General features: G+C 42.5%; 2 protein-coding genes across 4 annotated transcripts in view; one reads left to right on the top strand and one right to left on the bottom strand.

Annotated features, from left to right (window-relative positions):
* The window catches only part of LOC145946208 (uncharacterized), a 327,696-nt gene that overhangs the window by 136,753 nt on the left and 165,805 nt on the right, over positions 1-25,138 (top strand). Inside the window, exons 6-7 of the mRNA XM_083055734.1 lie at positions 10,170-10,441; positions 10,582-10,613. Coding sequence (XP_082911860.1) covers positions 10,170-10,441; positions 10,582-10,613 — 304 coding nt within the window. The remainder of the gene's footprint in view (positions 1-10,169; positions 10,442-10,581; positions 10,614-25,138) is intronic.
* The window catches only part of LOC145946379 (uncharacterized), a 71,478-nt gene continuing 61,803 nt past the window's right edge, over positions 15,464-25,138 (bottom strand). For 2 of the 3 annotated variants that reach the window (XM_083056016.1, XM_083056015.1), the window contains exons 6-8: positions 16,692-16,878; positions 16,175-16,374; positions 15,464-15,712 (exon numbers count right to left, since the gene is read on the bottom strand). In XM_083056016.1, coding sequence (XP_082912142.1) covers positions 15,686-15,712; positions 16,175-16,374; positions 16,692-16,878 — 414 coding nt within the window. In that variant the 3' untranslated portion in view covers positions 15,464-15,685. The remainder of the gene's footprint in view (positions 15,713-16,174; positions 16,375-16,691; positions 16,879-25,138) is intronic. The other variant, XM_083056017.1, reaches the window with a different exon arrangement.

Here is a 25,138-nt window from a genome sequence, read left to right as displayed (position 1 = left end):
TATAAACTGCATTTTGTGTGCCTATCGTACGCATCAACGTTACCGCGTATTAAATTGATGAATCTCTCTTAAATGAAATCTGATGTGTATTATAGTCGCTGATAAGCAATAAATAATGTAACGTTGCAAATCAGTTGAATCTCACTGAAAAAAATCAGCGGCTGTTTTAATCAATTTCATATTTTAATATGTTATAATATTACATTATAATTATTTCACGCGATCCACGCGACAATCATTAGTCCTCGGCGGCCGATTCTTTCTCGCAAGGTTTTAGAGAGAACCGTCGGAGAAATCAATTCGAGCGTAAAATGCCGATGTTCCGGGCGTCAGACGGTGAATCGTCTCTATATAAAGGACGTGACACTTCCTCGCGGGTACCCAATCGCGGTGTGAGATTCGTCTTCGCGAGGAGATTCTTACGATCCGAGTTTGAGCCCTCGGATACAGCCCTTTCCTCTCCCCCTTCTTCATCTCCTCGACGCAAGCAACGATACGCGTGATTCTTACGGGCCTCGTGGCGAGCCAGTCACGCCGCCCTCATCAATCTTGTTCGATTATTCCGTGATGGGCGAAAAAAAAGCGAGCGACGCCGTGACGCGGGAGGGAAAGAGAAAGGGAACGGACGAGACAAAAGGGAGGCATGAGGTGGGCCGTTATAAATGGTGAGGCGATTTGATTTCTATTAGGCGACGTATTGTTCGCTCCTCGTGGGGGAGGCAGGAAGAGAAGGGGGGCAGAGGGGGGTGGAAAGGGGACCGTGCCGCTACAACGAGCGGGCCCCGATATTAATGAATTTGCTCTCGCTCGCGCGGACCCCCGGTTCGGCTCCGGTCCAGTATCAGAACTAACTCTCGCAAGTGGAGCACTTGTTTGTCGCAATTAAGGTCGCGATTAAAGTCGCTTTCCTCGACAAGTTATAATAATTGATAAATGATGCGCGATGCGCTCCGTTCCGTTTCCTTTCAATCGCTCAAATTCCCGAACAAGGTCCATTACGTAATTACGTGATAATTAGAAATTAACGTCAATTTTTATCCAGGATTGTGAGAGTCGAAAGATTTATGTACCATCGCTGATGCTGACGCGGATGATTGATGCACGATAATGACGGCGTAAAATCGTAATTGTGTATATTAATTGTGTATTATACACTGTACAAAACAAATTGGCTACACCTTTCGATGTTTCTATTCGCGCGTATAATTATCGTTTGTTTCGATATTAATTAAAACGTCAGCTCTGTCGGTCGCGCGGGGGTTTCCCGAGGATTTATTTCTACGTTTCCCGCGCGATAGAAGGACGATTGAATCGAGTAATCTTTGATGAAATCGGGGACGGCTGCGATTGATCCTAATTACCAAGCGAGGATAATGAATGAATATTCAGCTAATATACGCGATTTCCATATAACGACGAGTTCTTCATCGAAAAGAACTCGCCGGCGGCGAATGCGTGCGATTCGAGTCGAATTCTTGCCGCGCGATAATATAATAACATAATTACGTTAATCGTCGTTAATTAAATGGGACGCGAAATTAACGTCGTCCAGCGGCGCGCGCGATAATGGCTTGAGCAAACAATTAAAATGCAAAACGATAGCGCGCGCGCAGTGAAAATTATCGATAAAGCCGGCCGGATGGATGAGGCGAGCGTTGTAACTTGCGGGTTGTTGCATCATCGAGCGGGAGCGCGGTCCGATGAGTACGATGACTAAGAATATATACAAGAAGCATATTTGCTCCTCTCTATGGCTAAATATTACTTTCGTTTTCTCCCATTTACGTAACAATCGACGCCGCAGCGGGCGCGAGTATTCAACGATCGTATCGACGGATATTTTTTTAATCGGAGCTCTATAGTCATTAATTTAATCTCGCATAATCATTAATTCAATTTAATTCTCTGTAATCTTTTTCTAATAATGATGTAAGATTTAAAAAGATTTAATTTTATGCAAAGAAATTCATATATATTTGTAGGTGAATAATACTGATGATATGTATCTGTTGATTCAATTAATATTGTTAAAGTCCGATTCCCTTACGATTTAAATATATGGACGTTATTTTATATATTACACAGTTTAATTATTTACTTATATTAATAATTATGTAGCTTATATAGTGTTCTGGCGTTCATAAGATGACGCATATACATTGCATGCAACACACAGGTGAGTGCACTTCCGTTTCGCAATTTCTCGCGGCCGCCAAAGAAAGCCGTTTGGTTCTATCAGCGCGTTGACGTTAATAGGTTTTCCATCCTGGCGTCTCAATAAAGCACAATACTTACAAAGAGCAGGTGCCCTTTGCGCTAGAGGTCTAGGTCTTCAATGAGGAAGCACGCCCACTGCTTCTTTATAGGAACGAACTTTAAAGGAGGTGTTAAAGAAACTCTCTCTCATTCACGGCTCTCTTCTCTGCCTCGTCTCGTCTTTTTACGCGAGGGCGTTGACGGGAGGTGGACCATCGCAAACACCCTCTCGCGAGTGTGTCCACGAGATGATTTACGTCGTGACTTTATGAGAGTCTAACTAGCGGGTAGACCGCGCCGGTTCGTACTCTGTTGCCGCTATTTATTTTCGACGCCTACACGCCAACTTTTCTACACCAAAGAGTCTCTTGCTACTTTGAATTTTTTAAAAATTCGAAAAACAAACTGTCTTGTTTGCAACTCTCGGTACAATTTTAAATTTCTATCTCGAACCTTTCAACTACTAGCTGAGTTGACGAATCAAGCGTAAAAGAGGTTTTTAAGTGAGATGAAATCGGATACGGGAATTTTAAATTGTGTGTCTGCTTTATTGACAATGAGAGATAGACAGTATTTGTAAGAAAATTGAATTTTATTATTATATAATTAATCGATTTGAGTATGTTGAAAATGTGTGTTTAAAAATGAAACTTAAAGAGAATTAATAAGAAGAGCCGTAATATGATGTCGTCTAAGATTAATTTTTTTCTTCGATCCCCGCGCATGACGCGTCTTCCGTTCTTCGCAGCTTCCGTTCAGCTTCGGTATCGCGACGATTTTATGGGAGAGTTGCGTCCCGAATAATGTCAAGTACGTCGACGTTGACGCGCGGGATCTTATTTGCAAACGAGATTTCGAGGGGCCCGCTTACCTTCGGGGGTCCGATAATCCGGATGGCCCCGCGACGCGTATATAAACCCCCTCCCCGAAGAGGACTCTGCACAATGGAGACCGTGAAACCTTCTTCTACCGGATGACGCGGGAGCATACAGGAAAATAAACGAAGCGGAGGAGAGAGAGGGAGGGAAATGCGAATGGAACTTGCGACCGAAAAACCGATTTCCTGCATGAATTGACTCGGTGCGAGGGGGGACGCCCTTCCTGTTTGCACGTAGGATCTCCGCCACCTATAATTTCGCCTCGCCTCTACCCGCCATTCTACTTTTCTTCTCGGTTGCTCGCGACATCGTGATCCTGTTACGTCAAACTGCTCGGAAGAGTAATCCGGTCAACGCTCCGTGTTATTTAAAATCCGCCGCAAGTTTCCTCGCGCAGCAGATAGTACGTTCTATCTTTCAATCCAGTTTTCATTGTATTTTCAAATATCTGACCGAGTCGCGAGAATCGGAACTGTGTATTTTTCTTCGATTTAAAAAAAAAACCAATTCGAAAGACAGAGTTCGGCCGGAAGATCCAAAATACAACCCGAGACGATCACGTTTGATCTCTTCGCGGCCTCATCTCCGTCATCGTGCATACATGTATACACGAGAGAGTCCCGTAGACGGGACAATGACCGAAGAAAACCTATTACAATCGTCGAACGATTAGCCCGATCGTTTTTTCGAATCATCAGCGAGTAGAGGGAGGAGGGAATTACAGGGAGGGCATTCACTGGCCTTTATGAGGCAACAATGACTGGTCATCGACGGGCTTTCGAGATCCCTCTTCTCCTGCTCGTCAATTCGATCGTCTCTCTCTCGCTCTCGTTCGAAGGACCGCGATGATTAACACGCGCATCTACCTTATTCGATCCGCCGAACATTCGAGACGAGCTGCCAGAGCTTGGGCTGCCAAATGAAATAACCCCCGCGATATCCCGCGATCGTTACCGGCTCGCTAGATCATTATTAAACTTCCCGATGTTCATTACGATATCGCGTCTTATCGTCCGGGGATACTAATTGGTCGATCTAATTAGCTAAATTAACTCGCCGAAACGCGTCTATTGACGTTTCAATCTGTCCCCGGCGCGGGAAAATCGACACAGAATGTGACAGTTTGATTCGTCTAGGTCACTTCGAAATTACAGAGAAGCGTCACCCTCCTCTCTCCCTCTTTCCGCGGTGTCCCACGAATTAACATTTTAACACTCCGGGCGCCTCCCGCAGGCAGACCCGCCTCCGCGTCTTCCGTTGCTACGCCGCCGTCCGCAAAGGAGAGAGAGAAATCCCTCGACCGTGCTGCGGGTAGATGGAATTAGATTAGCTCGATGATTCGGTCCTGTCATTGAAGCGATTAATCCAATCGGATACGTAGACAGAGAGGAGATAACAATGCACGAGGAGGGCAATATTATACCGAATGAGAATGGCGTCCTTTTTTTCGGCCATTATTCATCTCTCGAGTGCATTCTTTATAATTCTTAATTCGTATATTATCAGAAAAAAAATTTTTTTGAGAAACAATGTATATTTAATATTTTTTACGAAAACTTGCAATATAAAATGTTGTTTGTACGGTGTCATTTGATAAGTACTCTCGCGGATCGACGACACGCCCGATTTAATTCTTTTTCTCAACATTGGCATGATTTGGAGCTCGGATTCTCAATTGGATTAGGCGGGTTTCGAGCGGTCAGCCGTTGATGCGATTAATCCAGCCGGATGTGTATCGACGAGGCTCTCGGTTCGAATACGATCCATCGAAAAGCATCGCGGTGGAACACGCCCAGGAAAGGAAAGAAAGCTAGAGAGAGTGAGAGAGAGAGAGAGAGAGAGAGAGAACTAACGGGTGTATACAGATGGAGGAGAGATGTGCCGGGGTGAGAAGTCGATCGAGGCCGGCTCGGATCGGATCGGAAATCGGGAGAGAGCGTCCTCGAGGCGTCGATATCCTCCTCTCCTCGCGCGAGGGCAGGTATATCCCAGCGTCTGGGATCTCGCTCTCTGCTGGTTTCGCAAGATGCTCCGACGGGGCGCGGATTCATGATCACAAGCCCGCAATTAAATCGGTGCGCCGAATTTTGTGCGAGGCCGCGCTCAATACCGATATCCCGAGCAGCGAAATGTGTAATTACGCGCTTTTATAGATAATTAAACGATAAAGTTGCCCCGCGCGAACCGCTAACTTGCCGTTGACTTGCTGCTCGACCCCTCGTTTACGGAAAAGAGAAAAGGCGATGCGCCAATCTCTCTCCTTTCATTGTAATATAACGCGATAAAGAAATACAATTATACATATAAATTATAAATAAAGAAGCTTCGTTATAGGTTGTACGAAAATTTTTGAAGTATTGCTTCTCGCGCGAGGATCTTCTCTTCCCTTCTATATAATTCTATATCTCTATAACTACGATACGATGGAGCTTCCGCAATAATTGCAAAACGCACTGCATCGGTTTGAATCGCAATTGCAGATCCTATCGGTCCGCGTGCTATTGCACGCGTAAATTGTTTCGGCTAATGACTATTTGGCGGGACAAGTACCGGACGTGGCGCGGCGCGGATGAAACTATCGAGCGAAAAAAGAGGAAAAAAAAAAAGAACGAAGCGGCGGGAGCCGACAGGGGGAGGACGAGAGAGGGAGAGAGAAAGAGGGCGAACTCTGGCGCGAGAAGAAGAGGAGCGGGTGCATTGTTTCTGTGGGAGGATCCCATGCATAACTTAGACAGCCAGTGCACAGGTGTAAAGGGAGAATGCGCGTGTGGGTATTATGAGGCCCCAGGTGGAGAAGGTGGTGAGGAGGTGAAACGAGGTTGGCGGCGGCAATGAGAGAAAGAAAGAGAGAGAAAGAGAGAGAGAGAGAGAGTGAGACAAAGGTAGGGGTTGGAAGAGGCTGGCGCACAAAGGCGCGAGTTTCGCCAAGTAATCGTGCCCATTAATAACGCTGCTGATCCACCTCCTCCGGTCCTCCTCTCTTCTCCCCCTCTCTCTTCCTTCCCCTCTAGCTCCGGACTCTCTCATGGACACTTATTCTCTCTCCTCAAGGAATATAACAAACCGCGCTCTGTGTCTTATTTGGTACGAACCTACCGGACGCTTGCTCGCCGCCGCGATCGCGCGGTAGATATTATATTACGCGATCCCTTCTCTCCCTCTCTGCCTTCTTCCGATGACCGACGCTCTTTGCCGGGTCCTGAGCGATTATAATTTAGCAATTGAAACACCGTTGTCCGATTTCACCGACGAGAATGCGCGCGTATATTAATGTGTCTTTGTATCTTTTTTTTTTATATAAGAGTTCCGTTGCGTGTCTCGTTCTCCTTTCGAAAGGACCTCTCAATGATTGCTGACGCACTTATTCATCACTTCACTTTGATTAGTCTACAAAATATAATTTGATTAGATTATGAGAAAGCATTATTAATAATGAATCATTTTCCTGGTTGACAATAAGTAAGAGGACACTTAATTAAGGCAACGCAACGCGAGTAGCCAGACTTCGTGGAAATCTGAGCTAACTCGTTTCCCCTCGTAAAGATCCTCTTCTCTCGGATCCCGCCGCGGATCCCGCCACGAGGATCAGTGCGTGACGTCTTGAATAAAGTCGCGTGCGTCTTAATTAATAATGTCGCGGCTGCCCGATAGAAAACGGAGGAATCTAGGCTCTCGGTCGCATTTGTACGGGTTGCCGCCGGTTCAATAGCGAATAGACCGTCGAGAATTGCGTCCGTCGCGTGCACGCAATTTTTCCGCGGCTTTTATTATACAGAAGACGTGCGTATCTGCGAATCTCCGTGATGGGAATGCAGAATGAAATGCAGAATTTCGTAAGAATTTCCGCCTGCTTCGTTGCTGCACAAATCCCCGGATTCTCTCCCTCTTCTCTTTCTCAAATGTATTGTATTTTGCAACGAATAATTACCCAAGTCAAAATTTTAATTTTTCTTCTACTTTCATTTATTTTAATTTCTATTTTTTTAAATTATTTAATTTTGTTAAAATCTCTTTTAAATATAATAGTAAAATTATAAAAAATATAAAATACCAAACTGTTGATTTATTGTCTTTATTTGAGGTATATAAAGAGCTCTCAATCCCTATATAAATAAAATCTCCATCGAAATCTATAGATACATTGTATTGTAATACGTCACTTTGTCGCACGTGTAGAGTATTGGCTCCGCAGGATGACGATACAACCCTCGATCGACACACTCGGCGCACAAATCCCACGATTGATTATTTATTCCGGGCCGCGTTCTCCGAATCCAAGTTTCACACTCGACGTGAGACTGACCCCGACATGCTTGACCCCCGCGGCAGGATATACAGAAGGGATTACCGGTCCCGAGATCCTGCCGGGCCAAAGTGACTCCGCATTCGTCGAGGATCGTTCGTCGACGTCTGTCCCGAATTCCTGGGCTCGTGGAAACATCGTCGAATGGATTACGTCAGCGTATGACTCTGCAAAGCGATGGACATCGACGAGAAATCTCGCGCGAAACCTTTTGCAGAAAGAATCCTTTGTATGGAAATTGATATTTAATTAGATTCAGGAATAAAAAGAAATATTATTTATCTCGTTTGCGAATAAATTTCTTACTACATCGTACATGATTGAATTCTCGAGAAACGTTGCTTACGTATCATCAAGATCGGCTGAGCCAGCTGTGTGCAATCTGGCTTTACTTCTGCACTAACTTCGTTAATAAAGTTACATACTCTCTATCATCACACACGCTATATAACATCATAACGAAGACTATTCCTGTCAGCTGCGTGCAATTTCGCAAGCTTCGTCGGGAGAAGACCGAGAATAATTCCGGAAATTTTTTTATCGCTAGAATGAATAAGATATAGATACACATACAAACGCTCGTATATTTTTTGGAGAGTCTGTTCGTTTTCGGGACATCCGCGGTAAACCGCAAAAGCGAAAATCTCCGACCTCTTGACTCGAGCAGGCTGCACGAAGAAAGGGAGGATCATGCGCGTTTGTGAGAAGAAGAAAAGAGCTTCTTCTCGGCCGAGGGGGAGTTAGATAGGTATCCCGATCTCTTCTATTCCGCTACCCTAGAGAAAACGGGATTACGCGAAATCCCGATCACTTTTATAGGAAGTATATATCCTCTTTCTAGACGCGAGGCTATCTGGGGCCGCTCCTTTTTTCTCTCTTTTCGTCTCTCTCGATCGTAGAATCTTGCGGCGGAAGGTCAACGTCGGCGATTCGACGACGATCGAAACGTAAGCAGCTGCTGCTTGGCTCGGCTCTCCTCTCGGATATCTCGACTCCGGGACTCGTCGTCCCTTTTAACCCTCGGCGAAGGGCCCATCCGGACCTAATTCGCCGTGAAACGAGACGGGCCGACTTGCGCAAACGCGCGTAAGCGGGGATTTGGAGATCCGGACGATGACACCGCTCGCTTCTACTCGATTTTCTAATTCGTAGAACGAACGCGCGACCTCGTGACTCTCGGCAGTCGATCGGGAAACCAGCGGGACGCCGGCTGAGATTTATTCGAGAGTCATAGTGTGGTAGCCGAGCTTCTCCGTAGCTTCTCTGGAATGGAAAATAATCTTTGCAATAAGAAGCAACAAGCTAACGCAATATTTCGATGAAACTCCTTTATTGTTGCTTCGCTCTTTGGATCTTGAAAAATTTTTGTTCGACCCATTCATATACATATGTATATATATTTATTTATTTATATGTGTGTGTGTAAAAGACAATATAATCTTGATATATGAATTATCAATTTTAGAAAAATTAGAACAACACAAGCGCGTGCTACGCTATTCTTCGGTTTTATGTTTAAAAAATATTTTTTAAACAATAATATATACGTTGTTTAAACTCGATTAATATTTATTCACAGAAATTAGCTGATTAAAGCGTTAATTCGCTAATTAAATTTGAAAATAATAATATGTTAAAAAATTAAAATAGTAATATGTTATAATATCTTATTCTCGATTAATATTTTTTGACAGAAATCAGCTGATAACTGTCAAAAATATTAATCGAGTTGAAAGTATTATAATATATTATTTAAAACATATTATTATTTTAAAAATTAATTAGCAAATTAACGCTTTATAATCAGCTAATTTCTGTCAAAATATTAATAAAGCGAAGATTTGCTAATTAAATTTTAAAATATTAATATGTTATAAAAATTAAAATAGTAAATAATGTTATAATACCTTATTTTTGATGAATATTTTTTGACAGAAATCAGCTGATAACTGTCAAAAATATTAATCGTGTTTAAAGTATTATAATATATTATTTAAAACATATTATTATTTTAAAAATTAATTTTAAAATTAATTAGCAAATTAACGCTTTAATCAGCTGATTTCTATCAAAAAATATTAATAAATCGAAAATTTGCTAATTAAATATTCTAGTTTACATATTTATATTTATATTGTGTATGTTATAATTTGCTAATTAAATTTTAAAATAATAATATGGTAAAAGTTATAAAATAATAATAAGTTGTAAATAATGTTATATAATACCTTATTCTCGATTAATATTTTTTCTTTCTAAAGCTATATCTTTTCGAACGAATCTCCTCCGTTTTAATTAATTATTAATATTAAGTCATGTATATAGTATCGCGCGCGCTATTAGAGTGAAGTTGCCGATGTTCGTAGCCGCGGCCATTACCGAAACGCCGCGAGTATCAGGCAGTTCGAGCTGCGTTCCGCTGTGATTAATTAGTAAGCATAATCGTTAGAAACGATTTCTAACCTTTGTATTGTAATATTTATCAATCGCATATCATAATTTCAACGTTAATATGTAGTCGTAATTGTTCGAAACGCATATTTCGCGAAAAATTGGATGCAAAATCTCTTGCCAACATAACCCAACTTAACCTGTTGTCGCGCGCGTGAATGTGTTGCGATCCGTGGATATATTTATCGTTAATTCTAGCTTACATATTTATATTGTGTATGTTATAATGCAAAAAATAATAAGATTGCTCTAATTATATATATGTATTTTATTTGTTACAGGTAGATCAGCTGCGCGCGAACGCGTTGTTGTTTCGCGCGATTATAGTTTTCGCATCGTTATTTCACATTGCAAGTGCAATGCGCGAAATACGCGTGTGACTCACGCGTCGCGTCGGGAGTGCCGTATAAAGTTTCGCGTGTCGGGAGTGCCGTGTAAAGTGTCGGGCGATCGTAATTATTCGTATTTTCGCGAGTGTCGCGAGTGCTACCATGGACCAAGAGAGGAGGAGGAGGCCCAGGGAGGCATCGGGCAACGTCGAGGCAACTGTGAGGTATGTAAAAATAAAAACTTTTTTTCTAAATTGCATATTGAGATATTCGACCGTTTCTAGACTTTCAAAACACCCTGTACACACAGACACACGCACACACACATATGTATATATATATAATTTGAATCTTTTGTTTTCAGATCAATGCGCTGTGTACTACAACTCCGTGTCGGTGAGTGAGAAATTATTTATTTTATAACATTTTCAGCGGTAATAAGGGGTATTTATTAAATAAATAAAATATTCATTAAAATAATAATTATCAAAATAAATAATTATGAGTTATTTAATATATAATAGTAATTAATATAATATATATTTATATTTGTAAAAAAATTAATTAATCTCAACGATTGCGAAACGACACGACGGGGTTTAGGGAGATTGAATAAAGACAAGTCGACACAAGCAACAAAGTTTTGAGTAGAGGTATCACACATTTATAAATTTTCAAGTAAATACACAGTAGATAACGGCTTACGGTACAATTTATAGTTAGTTGCACGAGATAACCGTCCCTCGCTTCCAAAGATCTTTCATCCCTCGCGCTCTCTTTAACATCTCTCTTTTTCTCTCGCTTTCTCTCTCTCTCTTTCTTTCTCTCGTATAGATAAAATAACCGATTACCGCAAATATATCGCCTGACCATTCGCATTCGGGAGGGAATCTACACGAAAGTCAAAGATCCCTTATCGACGTTATCGTCAGCTCTGTCTTGGCACGAGCCAAAATCTCCGCAGATATAGGTAAGTTCCGTTGAACGCGGCAAAAAGATTATCTCTTTCCCCGATTAAAAAGATTATCAACTTATCATTACACTGGTTCATTAGAGGACGAGTGTCTTTCGCTATAATATATCTTGAGGAAAAACGAAGTCGAGCCAGTGTGTGCGAGGAGTCAACACGCCACGCCTTATCGCGGATCGTTACAAATTATATCGCCGAGTTTTCCCTCGAAGAAGAGACGCCTCTCTGTCTCGCGCGCGCGCGCACACACAATGTGTGTTTCGGATTAATAATTATATTTAATACGCGCGATCGCGTATATAATAAGATGCGCGAAGATCGGATCGCGAAAGACGGAGATCCCCTTAAGGACTGGTTATTGGATGCTCTCTTCCGCCCTTCCGTCTCTTTACATTATAACGCTCTCTTTTATTACCGAACTCATTAACACACGTCGAGCATGACCAAAGTTATTGTCGCGCGCGGCTATCGATATTATCGTACGCGGTAGGGGTGGGACGAGGGGAGGGACGAGGGGACTTATTTGCGCGTCGCGATGATCGCGGCGTTATCTCGTTCGCGGTTGCTGCCTCGATTTACATGTAAACACCTCGTCCGGCCCGATAAGACTCAATTAAGTTACGCCTTTTAATTAATAAGGGTACGCTAATCGACATCGATCTCTGGACCCCTCCCCCTACTTTGTATCCCGATGGCATCGCATGGCTGTTCCCTCTCGCCGGCCCCCACGCCAGAAAGTATATATCCCCTCGACTTTTATAAACTTGGACTCTCGTATATCGCGTGTCTTTGTATTTGTGAATTTGACGTGCGAGCGTCTGCTTTCGTCTGCAACATCTGGAGATCGCAATGTTCTTTTATTTCTTTTTATTCGATTAGATTATTATCCTGAAATTTATGAATTCGATACAGAATTGAAGCATATGCAGATTGTGCTTGTAAAATGTCTTGAAAAGTGGATCTTCAACATAAAGTCGACGAGGGCTGCGATTAATCATGATTAGTTGCGATAAAAGATGCGTAATCCTGCGCGATTGTCTCGCCTAGACAGATGTTGATGAAATTTCGCGCAACGACCTATCGTCGCGTTACGATACGATTCGATCGCGCGCGATTTATCACGCGATGCTCCATTGTTTCTCAGAATCTCGCTCGCGACATCGCCGATAATGACATTAATACGGCGCCGCGAAATGGAATCATTAATAACTCTCGGAATGATATTATTATCAGCAAGCGTGATTGATTAAGGGACTCTCTCTTTCTCTCTCGCGCGTAAACTCGAAGCGGAAAGAAATTCAATTCATGGATGTCGTCTGAGATAACGATACAACATCATCACGCTTGTATCGAGAAAAAGGGGGAGGGAGAGAGAGAGAGAGAGAGAGAGAGAGAGAGAGAGAGAGAGAGAGAGAGAGAGAGAGAGAGAGAGAGAGAGAGAGAGAGAGAGAGAGAGGAGAGAGAGGCACTATTTATATACGGAGAAGAAAATCATTAATAATTCCGTAATAACGATTATACGGCGCGTGTGATTTATTAAAGGATGCGCATTGATCTCGAGTCGCGAGGAAAATTTACATCGTCCCGATATCCGGTGATAACGGCAATGATACCATCGACGGTATTATCGATTCGGGAGGAGAAAAAACAATCGGTGCTTCGAGAATAAATTTGGCGTTAAGTCGAGGCAGCAGCAGAAGAAGAAGAATAGATCTTAAGCGCGAAAAAAAAAGAGAGAGGAAGACAGAGACATACGTAGGGAGAAAGAAAGGAGATGGAGAGAAGAAAGGAGAGAGTATGATGCTATACATTGTACATATACACATCTATAGTCAGTTTACAATAATGCTCGATTAAAGATTGGTCGGTGTATGCGTGATTTATCATTTAATTTATTTTAAGTTAAAACCTTTTTACAATGGTATCTTACAATGTGTCGCTTTTTACATCCAATAAACATCCTCGCAGCGCGCGCTAAAGGATCGCTTTTCTGCCCCTCTCTCCTTCTTCCTTCCCACTCTCTTCTCGTCGCACTCTCAACATCTCGATCTCTCTCGCGAGTTTGTGCGAGTGTGCGCGATCGGCCTCTCTTAAAAATCATATATTTCTGTGTTTTTATTTTTTTTTTTACACAAGCTACACGCTACTTCCTAATAATATTATTAATAGATACTTCCTTCTCCCCGGTTCTTTCCCGTCTCTCGGGAAACGCGCGATCTCGCACGAAAATAATCGATCGATACCGACTTTTCTGCTCTCCATCCTCCGCTCGTCCCTTTCAGTCTTTTGGAAAATCGCCGCTACCTCCTCGTCTCGTTTCTTTAGGTTTCTTATTCGCGGCGAGAGGAAAAAGTACCGCGCGATATCATCCCGGATATAGATATATTCGTCCCTCTCCTCCCAACTCTTTCTCTTTTTTTTCTCCCCCAACCCACCCTTCCCTCGCATCCCCCATTCGTATTACCTATGTATGTCTATCTAGATTCGCAAAAAACATACGCGAGTGGTAAAACCTCTAGAATCGAAAAATCACAATGTATTTCGGAACTCAAGCGAGCGAGTCTCTCTCACGAGTAGCAATCAATCAGTGGACAATCAATCGACGATGATCGATAATGATAATGACGGTACTAATGATGCGCCCTCCCTTCCCTCCCGATATATCACCCCTGCATGACCTCTCACCGATGAGTCGTCAATTATTTATGTATATTCTGCCGACTATTTATATGCATAGTTGTGTTTATGTGATGCGGAATTAATTGCTAATTATGCACAATCACTTAACGCGCGTGACGGTTCGCCTTGGTCGCGCGACGTATGTGTTTCGATATAATATATATATTTATTATATATAATATATATATTTTTTATTTTCTTCATTTGCATATATATATATACTATTATTACAATAACGATACACAATTTCGAAGATACAAAATTTACACTTGCATTAGTCGTGTGTGTTGTATTTCTTGCGCCGGCTCTTACTGTTCTGGTGTCTGTATGTGTGTGTGTGTTTATGTGTATTTCTCGTGTCCGCCGTGACTAAATTATGAAGCTAACGCTCGTGCGATCTAGCGATCGCGTCGTCGCCAATCGATCTCTCTTTCTCTCGCCGGAGGCTTCGTGTATAATTTACGAGTTTACCCTATGCGCTTTTATTACACTTACGTGAACTATCACTAACCGGTACGACACACACAGAACGGTGCTGGACCAATGGACGCCGACGGTGGACAGGTATAAAGAAAAAAATATGCATAATTAAGTCTAAAAAAAAAGAAAATTAAAAAGCTCAAGACTATCGGAGACTATCGGCGATGAATCCGCGATCGAGATATCGCAGGAAGGCGTTTCAATTCCTGAAAAGTTAATTAATTATTCTTCCGGACTAAATCGGTTCTTCTTTGACCGACTCTTGTCCACGATCGGGTGCATATCGTAAATGTCTCGATTTATTAGACACATCGATTCGCTTCACGATCTTGCTGTGTAAAAAAAAAAAAAATTGTCGCTCTTAAAAAAGAAAAGAATATTTCAATATTATTTCGCGAGGTTGTCGCTCATCATTCCGATTAAAGCTTGACGAGGGAATTAAATTAAGGCTTTTTCGACGAATTTCAAACTCGTCGAGAATCTTTGCGGAAAACGTCCAAACAATCCCGCACCGCGAGTTACACGGACTCCCGTTTTTGTGTTTAATAAAATTTCCTCTCTCTCTCTCTCGAAATTGCACGATATCGCGTCGACTCCCACATGCAAAGCGTGTCTGCAGCGAACTTCCCTCTGGGATCGATTTTAGGCGAGAAGGACCAAGAGTTCCGCCGCGACAATCCGGCATCTCTCGCCTAGAATATATCCTGAGGAAGCCAGCTGAAAAGACCGGGTCATATCGCATGTACACGCGCGCACTCATTCGACCTTCCATCACACGCACACGCTGGCATATGCGCATAATATATATATATATATTTATATATATAATAAATTCTTGTATCTATGTAATATTTATTTACATATGCTATATATATCATACATACATATGATATATACGTATATATAAGACTCGATATAGTAGCTGATTTTTTTTCCTTTGTACTTGGGGCCGGGGCTCGATGGCCCTACACATAAGACTTTACATATTTACAAGAGCTTTCACTTTTATAAGAGAGATCCAACGGACGCGCTGCTCTCACGGTCGTGCCCCCGCGAGGACGACGTGAGCCCTGGATACGTGTCCCGCGTGTTGTCGCGGGAATGTCTTTTTTTTGTCCCCCCGTGTCGTCGGTGATCGATTGTGTCTCCTTCGCGAGAAGGAGACGCCCGCATGCGAAAAAAAGAAGAGGAGCACATATACACACATATAAATAAATATATATGTATATATATATATTCACTTTTTTTTATTTTTTTCGTTTCTCCCCTTTTACGCATTTTGCAACATTACGAGACAGTGGTGGGCTGCGTCCTCCTGAGCTGCTTAGTCACTCGCGATTCATGTGTACTCCGATCGCCAGCCGGTCTGAAACCAGACAAAGATTACCACACTCCTGACGTGTGCTTGTTGCTCCACTTGCCGGTCGCGAGAGTGAAGGCTCTCCTTTCGCGTCCGCGGCGACGCGATTAATATTAGAGAAACAGAGATGGATGCCGAAAAAACGCCGCGCAAGATGCGTGATAAATGATGCCATTCGAGGGGAAATAATTCTTATTTCGCGTTACATAAAATTTTAATTTAAATCAGTCTTGTAATTATTAAATATAAATTAAAGATGTTTGTTTAACAAAATAAGAAACCATTAAATTTAGCTGAAATTATCTAAACGTTCAAGTTATTACGAGGAAATTATTAAGTTCAGTTTGTGACTCGAGGAAAGAAAAAGGGGGGCGGCGGGGATCAACAGATTCCGCTAGACAGATCGATTATCGGCGATCGAGGCCTTTGGTCGATCGCGCCGACGAAGCAAACAGATCGCGTACTCACCATCGCGTTCGTCGTGGCCAGCTGCAGACCCTGAAGACTCGTCATGTGATGAGAATGGGAATGCGAATGCGAGTGCGGGTGGATGGGGGGCGGCGCCGGGGGCGCAAATCCCTGATGAAGACCTCCGGCTACGCCGACACCCGTGTGATACATGTAATGCTGCATCGCCGGATGCATCGTGTGATGATGCTGGGACGTACCTGGAACGATAAATGCGAAAAGAGCGTCGCTCTATTAATACTTGTTCGCGAAAGAGATCTTTGGGGAGAGAAGCTTGCTCGAGATTTATATATTTATTTATTCTCATGTATTTATTATTAAATATATTAAAATTAAAAATTTACTCTAATTTATTTAGGTATATTGAGGGAGATTAAAATCGCGAGTACTGGTGTATCAATTGTGTCGTCGCCGGTCTTGATTTAAAGTTTTCACGATTTAAAGCATCTAATAGAGTAAACGGGGAATTGAGTGTGGTATGAATAGGTAAAGTTTTTGGGGGGAGAGTTCGACTTACCCATCGGCGAGCCGAATCCGGAATGGAAGGGTTTGTTGTCGAGATCGAGGTGTCCGCTAGCCTTGATCATGTCGCCCATGACACCACCGAGGCCCAGGCAGCCGGCCTTCTTCTTCTTGCTCTTTGACGAGAGCTTCCTGTTTCTCGTCTGAATGCCCTCTTTCTTCATTGTCAATGGCCGGTTCACCTGTAACAGTCGTAGACAACAATTTGGTAAGTTTAGAGTTATTAATTCTAAAAGCGAGAGTTATATATATTCGCACATGTCGCACGCAACATTATTATGTAAGAAAATAGAAAAAAAAAACAGAAATCTTTAAATGCGGAAATGTATAATTACAATTATACATCAAGAAGGACGAACGAAATTAGGCGACAGTTTCGCGTTTTTTTTATTCTGATAGAGAAAGAGAGGACGACGTGTTTACGAGCCGCGTTGATGTGGAACGTGAAAAATCAAGGATAAACTGAAATCACTGACATGAACAATGCGGTGACGTAATGCGGGGGGTGGGGGAAGGGGAAGGGAGAGAAGAAGGGAAGAAGCCTTCGTCGGAAGACGTTATTCAGCAGAGTGCAACGCGATGCATTCTCTACTCGCTCCATCGTAAATCATCGCGCGTTGCATGTTCGACGGGGAATATACTCGCTTCTTCTTTATTTCAGACTTCAATCTGCAATTTTTCTCTCTATCTCTCTCTCTCCTCGCAATGTTATATGCGGATTCCCGTACACTTTTATGCCGCCCCCTCGTATTAAATCAATTCTCGTTGCGCGAAAGCGTATTTCTCTCCATCTATCGCGCGAATTTATTTCATTTTATAATAATGGATTTAAGGAAAAGCTCTCTGCTCGATCGAATCGGATTCGTCTGAAATAAGATTCTCTCTTTTTCGTCTTCGCAAGATGAACGTTATATATAGAAAGATCGATTGTCGGAAAGAGAATGACTCTATCGCGCTTACGCATCCAGGGTTGGATCAAGATTCACCAAATTTTCGTAAGCACATGTGTTGTATAATTACGCGCGCCGAATGTAATTTAGGAGATATTTACATTTTGTTGGCCGTTTTATTATTCCTCGAATCGAGCCCCAATTTGCATGAAAATGCGCGCCAATTGCGAAAATTGCAAATTTCTCTGCTTCATTTGGAAATCCATATTGCTGGCTGATAAATTAATAAATGCTTAATAAATAACGAGACGGGATCTGATTTCTTATTATTTCGCAGACTTTGCCAGTGACAAATAATAATGTAAAATAAGCGTCGAATTAAACACGCGCATATTCTTTCATATTTATTAAAATAGTACGAAGGGATATAAATATTAGAATCGATTCTGGAACAAAAGAGCGAGACGTGGAAACGAGAAGGCGAGTCGCGTCGCCGACGCAATTTTGCCGGCTTACCAGACGAGAATGCAATTAAGGAATCCCCCAGATTCTCGGTAGTCTTTGGAAGTCGGTGCAATTAACGAATCGACAATCGTCCTCGAGAGCAATTCGCGAGATGCTACGTCACCGACCACGCCTCGCTCGCAAAACAAGAAGCGAGAGCATCGCGGGGTATTATTTCTTGCTGGAAAGAGAGGAGGAGGAGGAGATCGTCGGCTTTTTATTTTGATCGGAATTAACGTTAATACGTCTGTCTTAAAAATAAACGCTCGGGACTCGGCGCGCGAATGATTCGGAACTTCGACTTGAGAGAGTTCGATCGGGTGGTTTATTCACCGACTCAGCATCATCGCAACAGGGTGTAATCTCGAGGGGAAATTAATCGAGGGACGAGGCGAACCACGTTGCGGTATTGTTTTCTCGCTGACGCGAAAAAAAAAACAGCATTAAGTTGATGCTTGAACAGAGTACGCATCTGCTGACGCTGTCTTACGAGACGAAAATCGTTCTCCAGAAGACGAAACAAGCGCTAACGTTAGTTGAGAGTAGGGAGTAAGTCCGGTGTGCGTGCGGGTGTATCTTGCTTTATATCAATTAATGCTAAAAGAAGCTAGTAAATATCTAAGGGATGATCTATTGTCGAAGGGAAATTATTATACCGTTCAGCTATTTCTTAAAAAAAAAAGAGAATCGAAAGAGCGAGATTAAATAAGATACGAAGAAAATGAAAAGAAAGCGTTGACGAACCAACTCCAACGATGGCTTAATTATCGGCTCACCCTGTATAACGATGAGACGCGAACTCATGCAATGCTCGGGCACGAAATAAGTATGGTATGCAAGTGTTGTGTGTTGCATCGGACCGAAAGGGGCGAGGGAGGCGAGGAGGAATTGCGGTGCTTTTGTAGTCGCCGCGACGTGACGCAACTGCCAACTTGGGAGAAAAGGTTCCCGGTATTGCGCTGAACGCGAAGGAGGTGCACGCGTGTACATATGCGTGTGTAGGCGCATCATTTTCCTCCTTCCTCCCCGCTGCTCTCTGACCGCCCTCGGGCGCAATTTCTTTTTTCGCTCGTCTCACCCTGAACTCGTCCAGACGGTCAACGACTCTTTTCGGAATTACGCAATTGGTCGAAATTTGCCGAATTAACTGGTTGCTCCCTTCCTTAGGGCGAGATGCGCCGGCGACTCTCTGTGAATCGCATCTTCTTTCCGGCGTACCGAAACACGAATGCGAGATGATTAGGTTCTGTCGACGAGATCTCACGCGTCTTCCTTCCACGAGATAAGTGTCATGATCGAAGCTTCAAATGCGGCTATCATTTTATATAAACACAGATCCGAAAAATGTAGCTTTCAACTCGTAATTTTTATCGTTCGGATTATTATATATTACAGGTGTATATAGAGCACTTTTGTAAATTGAGTAAGAATATCTAGTGCAATTTTGCGATACCTTACTGATGTCGCCAAGATTGTAGGAAATACCGACTATTAATGAGCCTTTTAATAAGCGACAACTCGCGACAGGACAACCGGAAAGAGAGCGATGCGGAGGTGGAGGAAGCTCGAACCAATTTGAATACAATACGAGCAGGATTTAATAGGGAACCACCGAAGATCGGTGGGAGAGTCTGCGGGTGTTCGAAAGCGCGAGATGCAAATAAAAGAAACGAGAGACCGCGTATAGAAGATTTCATATATATTTTATATAATCCTTACATAGAGTGTATAAATATATATCTTTATACAAAGTGTTCTCGGTTAAACGAGAACGAAAGTCCTCTCCGTTTTGCGATCTTCGTAATAATTAATAAAAATTAATTAAAAACAATCGGCGCGAATATAAGTGAGAAAAGAACATACTGTTACCAATTTTTATCAAGGCATGCCGAATTTCCTGACCTAAATAATCCGCGCAGGTAAATATTACTATACGTCAATTAAAATGTCATTTTACTGTTGAGAATTCAAAAAGGACACAAATGATGCGTACATATTTATTTCTTACGCTCGTAGAAAATGTTCGGAACCACACCAACGTATAATCGTATGTATAAATAACTATATTAAAATGAATAAAATAAATTTGTGTAACTGAATTAAGACATAAATCACGTTGTACGCGATGACAGATTGACAGAAAGTAGCTAAACGATTTCACACCTTTATCGGTGATACCTAAACAATTGAAAATTGTGAAAAAAAGTGTCTTTTTTCAATGACTGCGTATCGAGTTTAAAGGAAGCCGAACAGTATTCGCTCACCTTTAAAAAAATTAGAAATAACGCGAGAAGGACGCGAAGAAAATAAAAAAAAGATACGAAAGAAACATCAATGCTCAAAACTATACCGACGTTATATCGCGCATGTGTGTGTGTGTGTGTGTGTGTGTGTGTGTGTGTGTGTGTGTGTGTGTGTGTGTGTGTGTGTGTGTGTGTGTGTGTGTGTGTGTGTGTAACTGAACAGAATGGAAAAAAAGTACGCGAGTCAATAGAGTCATAAATCACTGCGATAAGAAGCTCGCGATGACAGACGTGTAATGTGATACCTAAGTAAGCGATGTGCGACACCTAAACAACTGCAAGCGCTCGAAGGAGGAACGACGTATGTTTTACTTTTTTTTATCGGCGTACCGAGCTCGAGGCTCGAGCGTGCCTTTTAAAAACTAGAGATAACGCGAGAAGGACGCGAAGAGAATAAGAAAAGGATGCAAGAGAAGTCCAGACGATAGAAAAAGACACGAGATGTTTCGTTCGAGTGAATGAATGAATCTCGATTTTCTATTAAATCGAACGATTTTGATTACTGGGTCATTGACTTGCAAGGATTATTTAGAGAAATTTGGCATGCCACTGATAAAGACGTACGATTTTTACACGATTACACGATTTTGTTATTAAATCTCTTAAATTTTATTAAATTATGAAAATAGAATAATGATTGTAATTATTAAATGATACTTGCTCTACCTGTACGATTCGTGCGGATTCACTAATCTTTTTAAATTAATTTTTCATCAATTATTGCGAAGATCGCAAAACGGATTTTCTTATTCGGTTTAATCCGATCTTTTATATATATAAAATAAAACGTATCAAAGCAGTAGGAAATGGTAGACGAAAATGAAGTGAGAGAGAAAGAAAGAGGCGAAAAATAAACGGCGAGATGAGACAAAAGAGGAACACGAGATGGGGGATGAGGGGGAGAAAAGGCGGATGAACGGGGCGGATGGAGATTCGAATGCAGATTCGAATGCAGATTGATGCGGTCACACACGATGCAACTGCACCACGCGAATCGCATGCGTAATCAGCGCAAGAGGTGAGGTCAATGAATGAAGAGTCGAATCGCGAAAAGGCATGAGATTTCTTATCGATCGACATCTGAATCAATCGCACTTTCGGAAGTAGTCTCTGTTTGCGAATGATGTCTCAAAATAACTCGACAAATGGCTTTTCACGGCGCGGCATGAATAATAATCCCCTCGTTCCTCTCCTCCCACGATCTTGATCTCATAATCGAGATGTTGGAGAAAAATTATCCGGGATACACTTGCCAAAGATTCGAAGAAGACACGTCGTTGTTACACGCTCGAGCTACGCATTCGAGATTATAGACGATTATAGACGATCCGGCAAATAATTTACGACCCTCCGCGACAAAGTCTCGCGTATAATCTAGACTAGATAACGGGCGGACGCGAATAGAGATAGAGACGAATACAAGAGCTTCAATCTTCTCGCGGCGAACAGGAATTTGCGTTGTTGCTTATTAAGAGAACGAGAAGGCGACGAAACAGGACGGGGATGCTTTACGCATCTCGCGTCTCTGCGTGCAGAGGGGGAGAAAGACGACCGGAGAATCTTCCCCGTAGAACAGAGGCACCTTGTCTCTTCCGATATGAATCTCGATCTCGTCGGTCGCCGTTACGCGCGCACTTGTGTGCGTCGGGTATCTACATATATGTAGTACATGTACACGTATATATATATACATCTGACACTGTGATTGACCGATAAGAGGAATAATTTTAGGACCGCTCCGCGCGGTCTCTCCGGTTGTCTCGGAAAAAAAGAGTCCGAGAGAGAGAAGGATCGTTACGGTCCCGAGACAGCAGACGGCTCGGTAAAACTAAAACAAATTACGGCGGTCCGTAATAAATAGCCCCCTTTTCCTCCCTCTATTTCGAGAAGTTTCGTTGAAATTTGATACAGCGATTCGATCCTGCACGAACTCAATTCACAAATTAAATATAAATACGAATTTTTAATTTATTACGAAAAAAATAAATATTTTATATTATATTATAAATAAAAATATTCCCTCCGAGATATTAGAAGCTGTCATCGTCAAACGCGACTCCATCATTAGTCTTGGCATTTCGCAGTCGCGGCACATCTTCGTTCCGAAGGTTCGATTCACGGATGAAAGGGATCCGCGAGGAAGCTATAAAATCAAATTACGTAGAAGTCCGAATTACGTTGAAGCGTCTCCGCCACTTGATATGCTCGCGACGATCCGCGTACGAGACGCACCGCCTCGACTTAAGCCAAACAAAAGGAATGCACGAACGAAACGATCATACGGATCGAAAGAGAGATTAAATCTTCGTTCGAGATTATTATCCTAATCGAGGAATTTTACCGCGCATTAGTGGAGGATGGCGTCTTCCGGCGAATGAGAGGAGGGAAAGATTGCTCGCGTTATTTACATTTTCGTCTCATATTTCGCGAAACAGAGGAGCGGCGAAAGATTTACAAGCGAGATTCGGCCGCAAAACAATGTCGCTGGAGCATCGATGCGCGAGTCTCATCGCGAGTTCCCATCGTTCATTCTCGGAAACTCGGAGAACGAAAGACGCGACGAGACACGTTGTTTGTCGCGGGCTAATCCGCTCGTGTGCAGTCGACGCGATACTAGAAGTTTGACGCTTCTCGACGGGCCGGACGGTTCCCTCCGCACGAGGACGCGGGGGACGCACTCGTCCCTCGACCAAGGAGGTCCGGTCGCGTGACGATCGCGCTCTATAGCGCAGCATCTTGGATTACACAGCTGACTTTGTTATTGAAAGCGGAGATGGAGGATACGCGCCGCGCGTACTTTGTCGAATGGGGTCCGTCCGGATTTTTATCGAGCAACCTTGTAGAATTAATGAGTAGGGTCCCGGATCGGTGTCCGGTGCCTTTTGTTTACGAGCGGGCCGGACGCGCCGGAAAAAAAGGAAGAGGAGCCGCGAAAGAGGAAGAGACTTTCTTCGTTTATCGCTTCATTTTTCGGTTGAAAAACTTTACCATTAATTCCCGTCCTATGATTTTCATCATCGAAAATATGTTGCTAACACTGTTCATTATGTGTAATTTTGTACACACAGAGAATTTTCTCTTAAAATTTATCCTAAAAATCATGGTAATCGTGGGACAATATATGGTATGGAAAGAATGTTATGAGAATTTAGATATGTTATTAGAATCATAATTATTAATTTATTAATTTTTATTCTAATAAAATTCAAAATCAAAATAAATTAATAAAATTATTTTCTCCGTAATATTATTTAAGACATAGACTTTTGTAAATGCTTATACATCTGCAAGGTAACTTTAGATCGGATTACGCGAGCTTTAATTTCTCTTTTTAACAGCTTATAAGTGTGATAAAATTTAATTTTGTTTTCACAACCTTAACTTATAAAAGCTAAACTGCGCGAACGGAGAGGAATGTCATCTAGCTACGAAAGAATCGAGCAACGTGGCGTGATCTTGTTGACCCCGCCGTGTCTCTCGTACGAGGCTGACTTTCGGGCGACGATTACCATATTCCGAGCACCCGGTAGTCTGGCACGAATAATCCGTGTATTTTCGAGCGAGGAGCCCGGAGTCGTGTTTGAGTTTAGCCATGGAGCGCTATCGGTCTGCTCTATCTTAACGACGCCAGAGATCTGTCGTTCTCTCCACCCGACCATCTCCTTCTCCCCCGCCACGACCTGTCGGAGATCTCGTGAGAGGAGAAGAGAGAGAGAGAAAAAGAGAAGCCAACGCGAGAGAAATACGTCTGCCACCGAAATGATTGATTCGTCGCGGCCTTCTCTCTTCTATCGAAGACAAAAACGCTCCGGAAACAACTTTCACGACGATCGTATCTTGCGTTAAGAAATCTCCGTGATCGAACGATTGTCGATAACTCGTTAATTAACAATTATTATTCTGAGAATAATCTCGATCCGCGACATCAAATATTTAACGCACCTTGACATTTGAACGATATATTTCCGCGGTAAAGAAACTGATTTTATATAGGGATATCTAGAGTCTCTCGAAATAATTCGGCTTGAAAATGATTTCTAAACATCAACGTGACTCTTCAAGTTCGCACGTCTGTCAATCTTTAATTCATCGAGATAATCCTCGCGTTTGATTAGCACGAGAGGTCTCCGGGATGATAGTCGCGATCGTCGGCTTCGACTATTTCGAGGGTCCCGTCTCTTCGTTCCGTTTCGTCTCCTTCGAGAACTGCGGAGGAAGAAAAGGTTTGACTCCGGCGCTAAGACTGTAATGTGTCGGCTTAACGTCAACCGGAGACAGTCGCCTATTCCGATCGCTCGTTGACCACGACTGCGGCTCCCTTACGTAGGTTCGTGTGCGTCTGTCAGGAATCACTGTCTTGTACGAAAGCAGCGAGGAGAATAAGAGGATGAAAAATATACTCGCGAAATATCCTTTCATTGGTTCGAACATCTCGATGTATAAACATATAGCGAATTATACAGATCAGAAGATGAGAAAGAATTGTTCTTTTAAACAATAGGATACATTTATAAACGGAATGTGTTATCTGGAATTTTGTCATAGCAAAACTATCGAATTCACGTTTCTTCGAGAGAGAAGTTGATTCGCGGAAGACACGTTCGCGAACCGAGAACGGAGGGAAGAGACAGGGAATTAGATTCCACGGCGGAGAGAAATTGACAATAGGTATCGAGAGACTCGACGACGTACAATGGCAACTCGATACTTGGTTTACCGGCTAGAGAAAGATCCGGCTTTTCATT

Source organism: Prenolepis imparis, unplaced genomic scaffold, assembly GCF_030444845.1.
Source record: "Prenolepis imparis isolate NDT839.2.m4 unplaced genomic scaffold, iyPreImpa1.0 SCAF_15, whole genome shotgun sequence".
Lineage (NCBI taxonomy): Eukaryota > Metazoa > Arthropoda > Insecta > Hymenoptera > Formicidae > Prenolepis > Prenolepis imparis.
The sequence above is the reverse complement of the archived record's forward strand: the minus strand, read 5'-3'. Positions and strand labels throughout refer to the sequence as shown.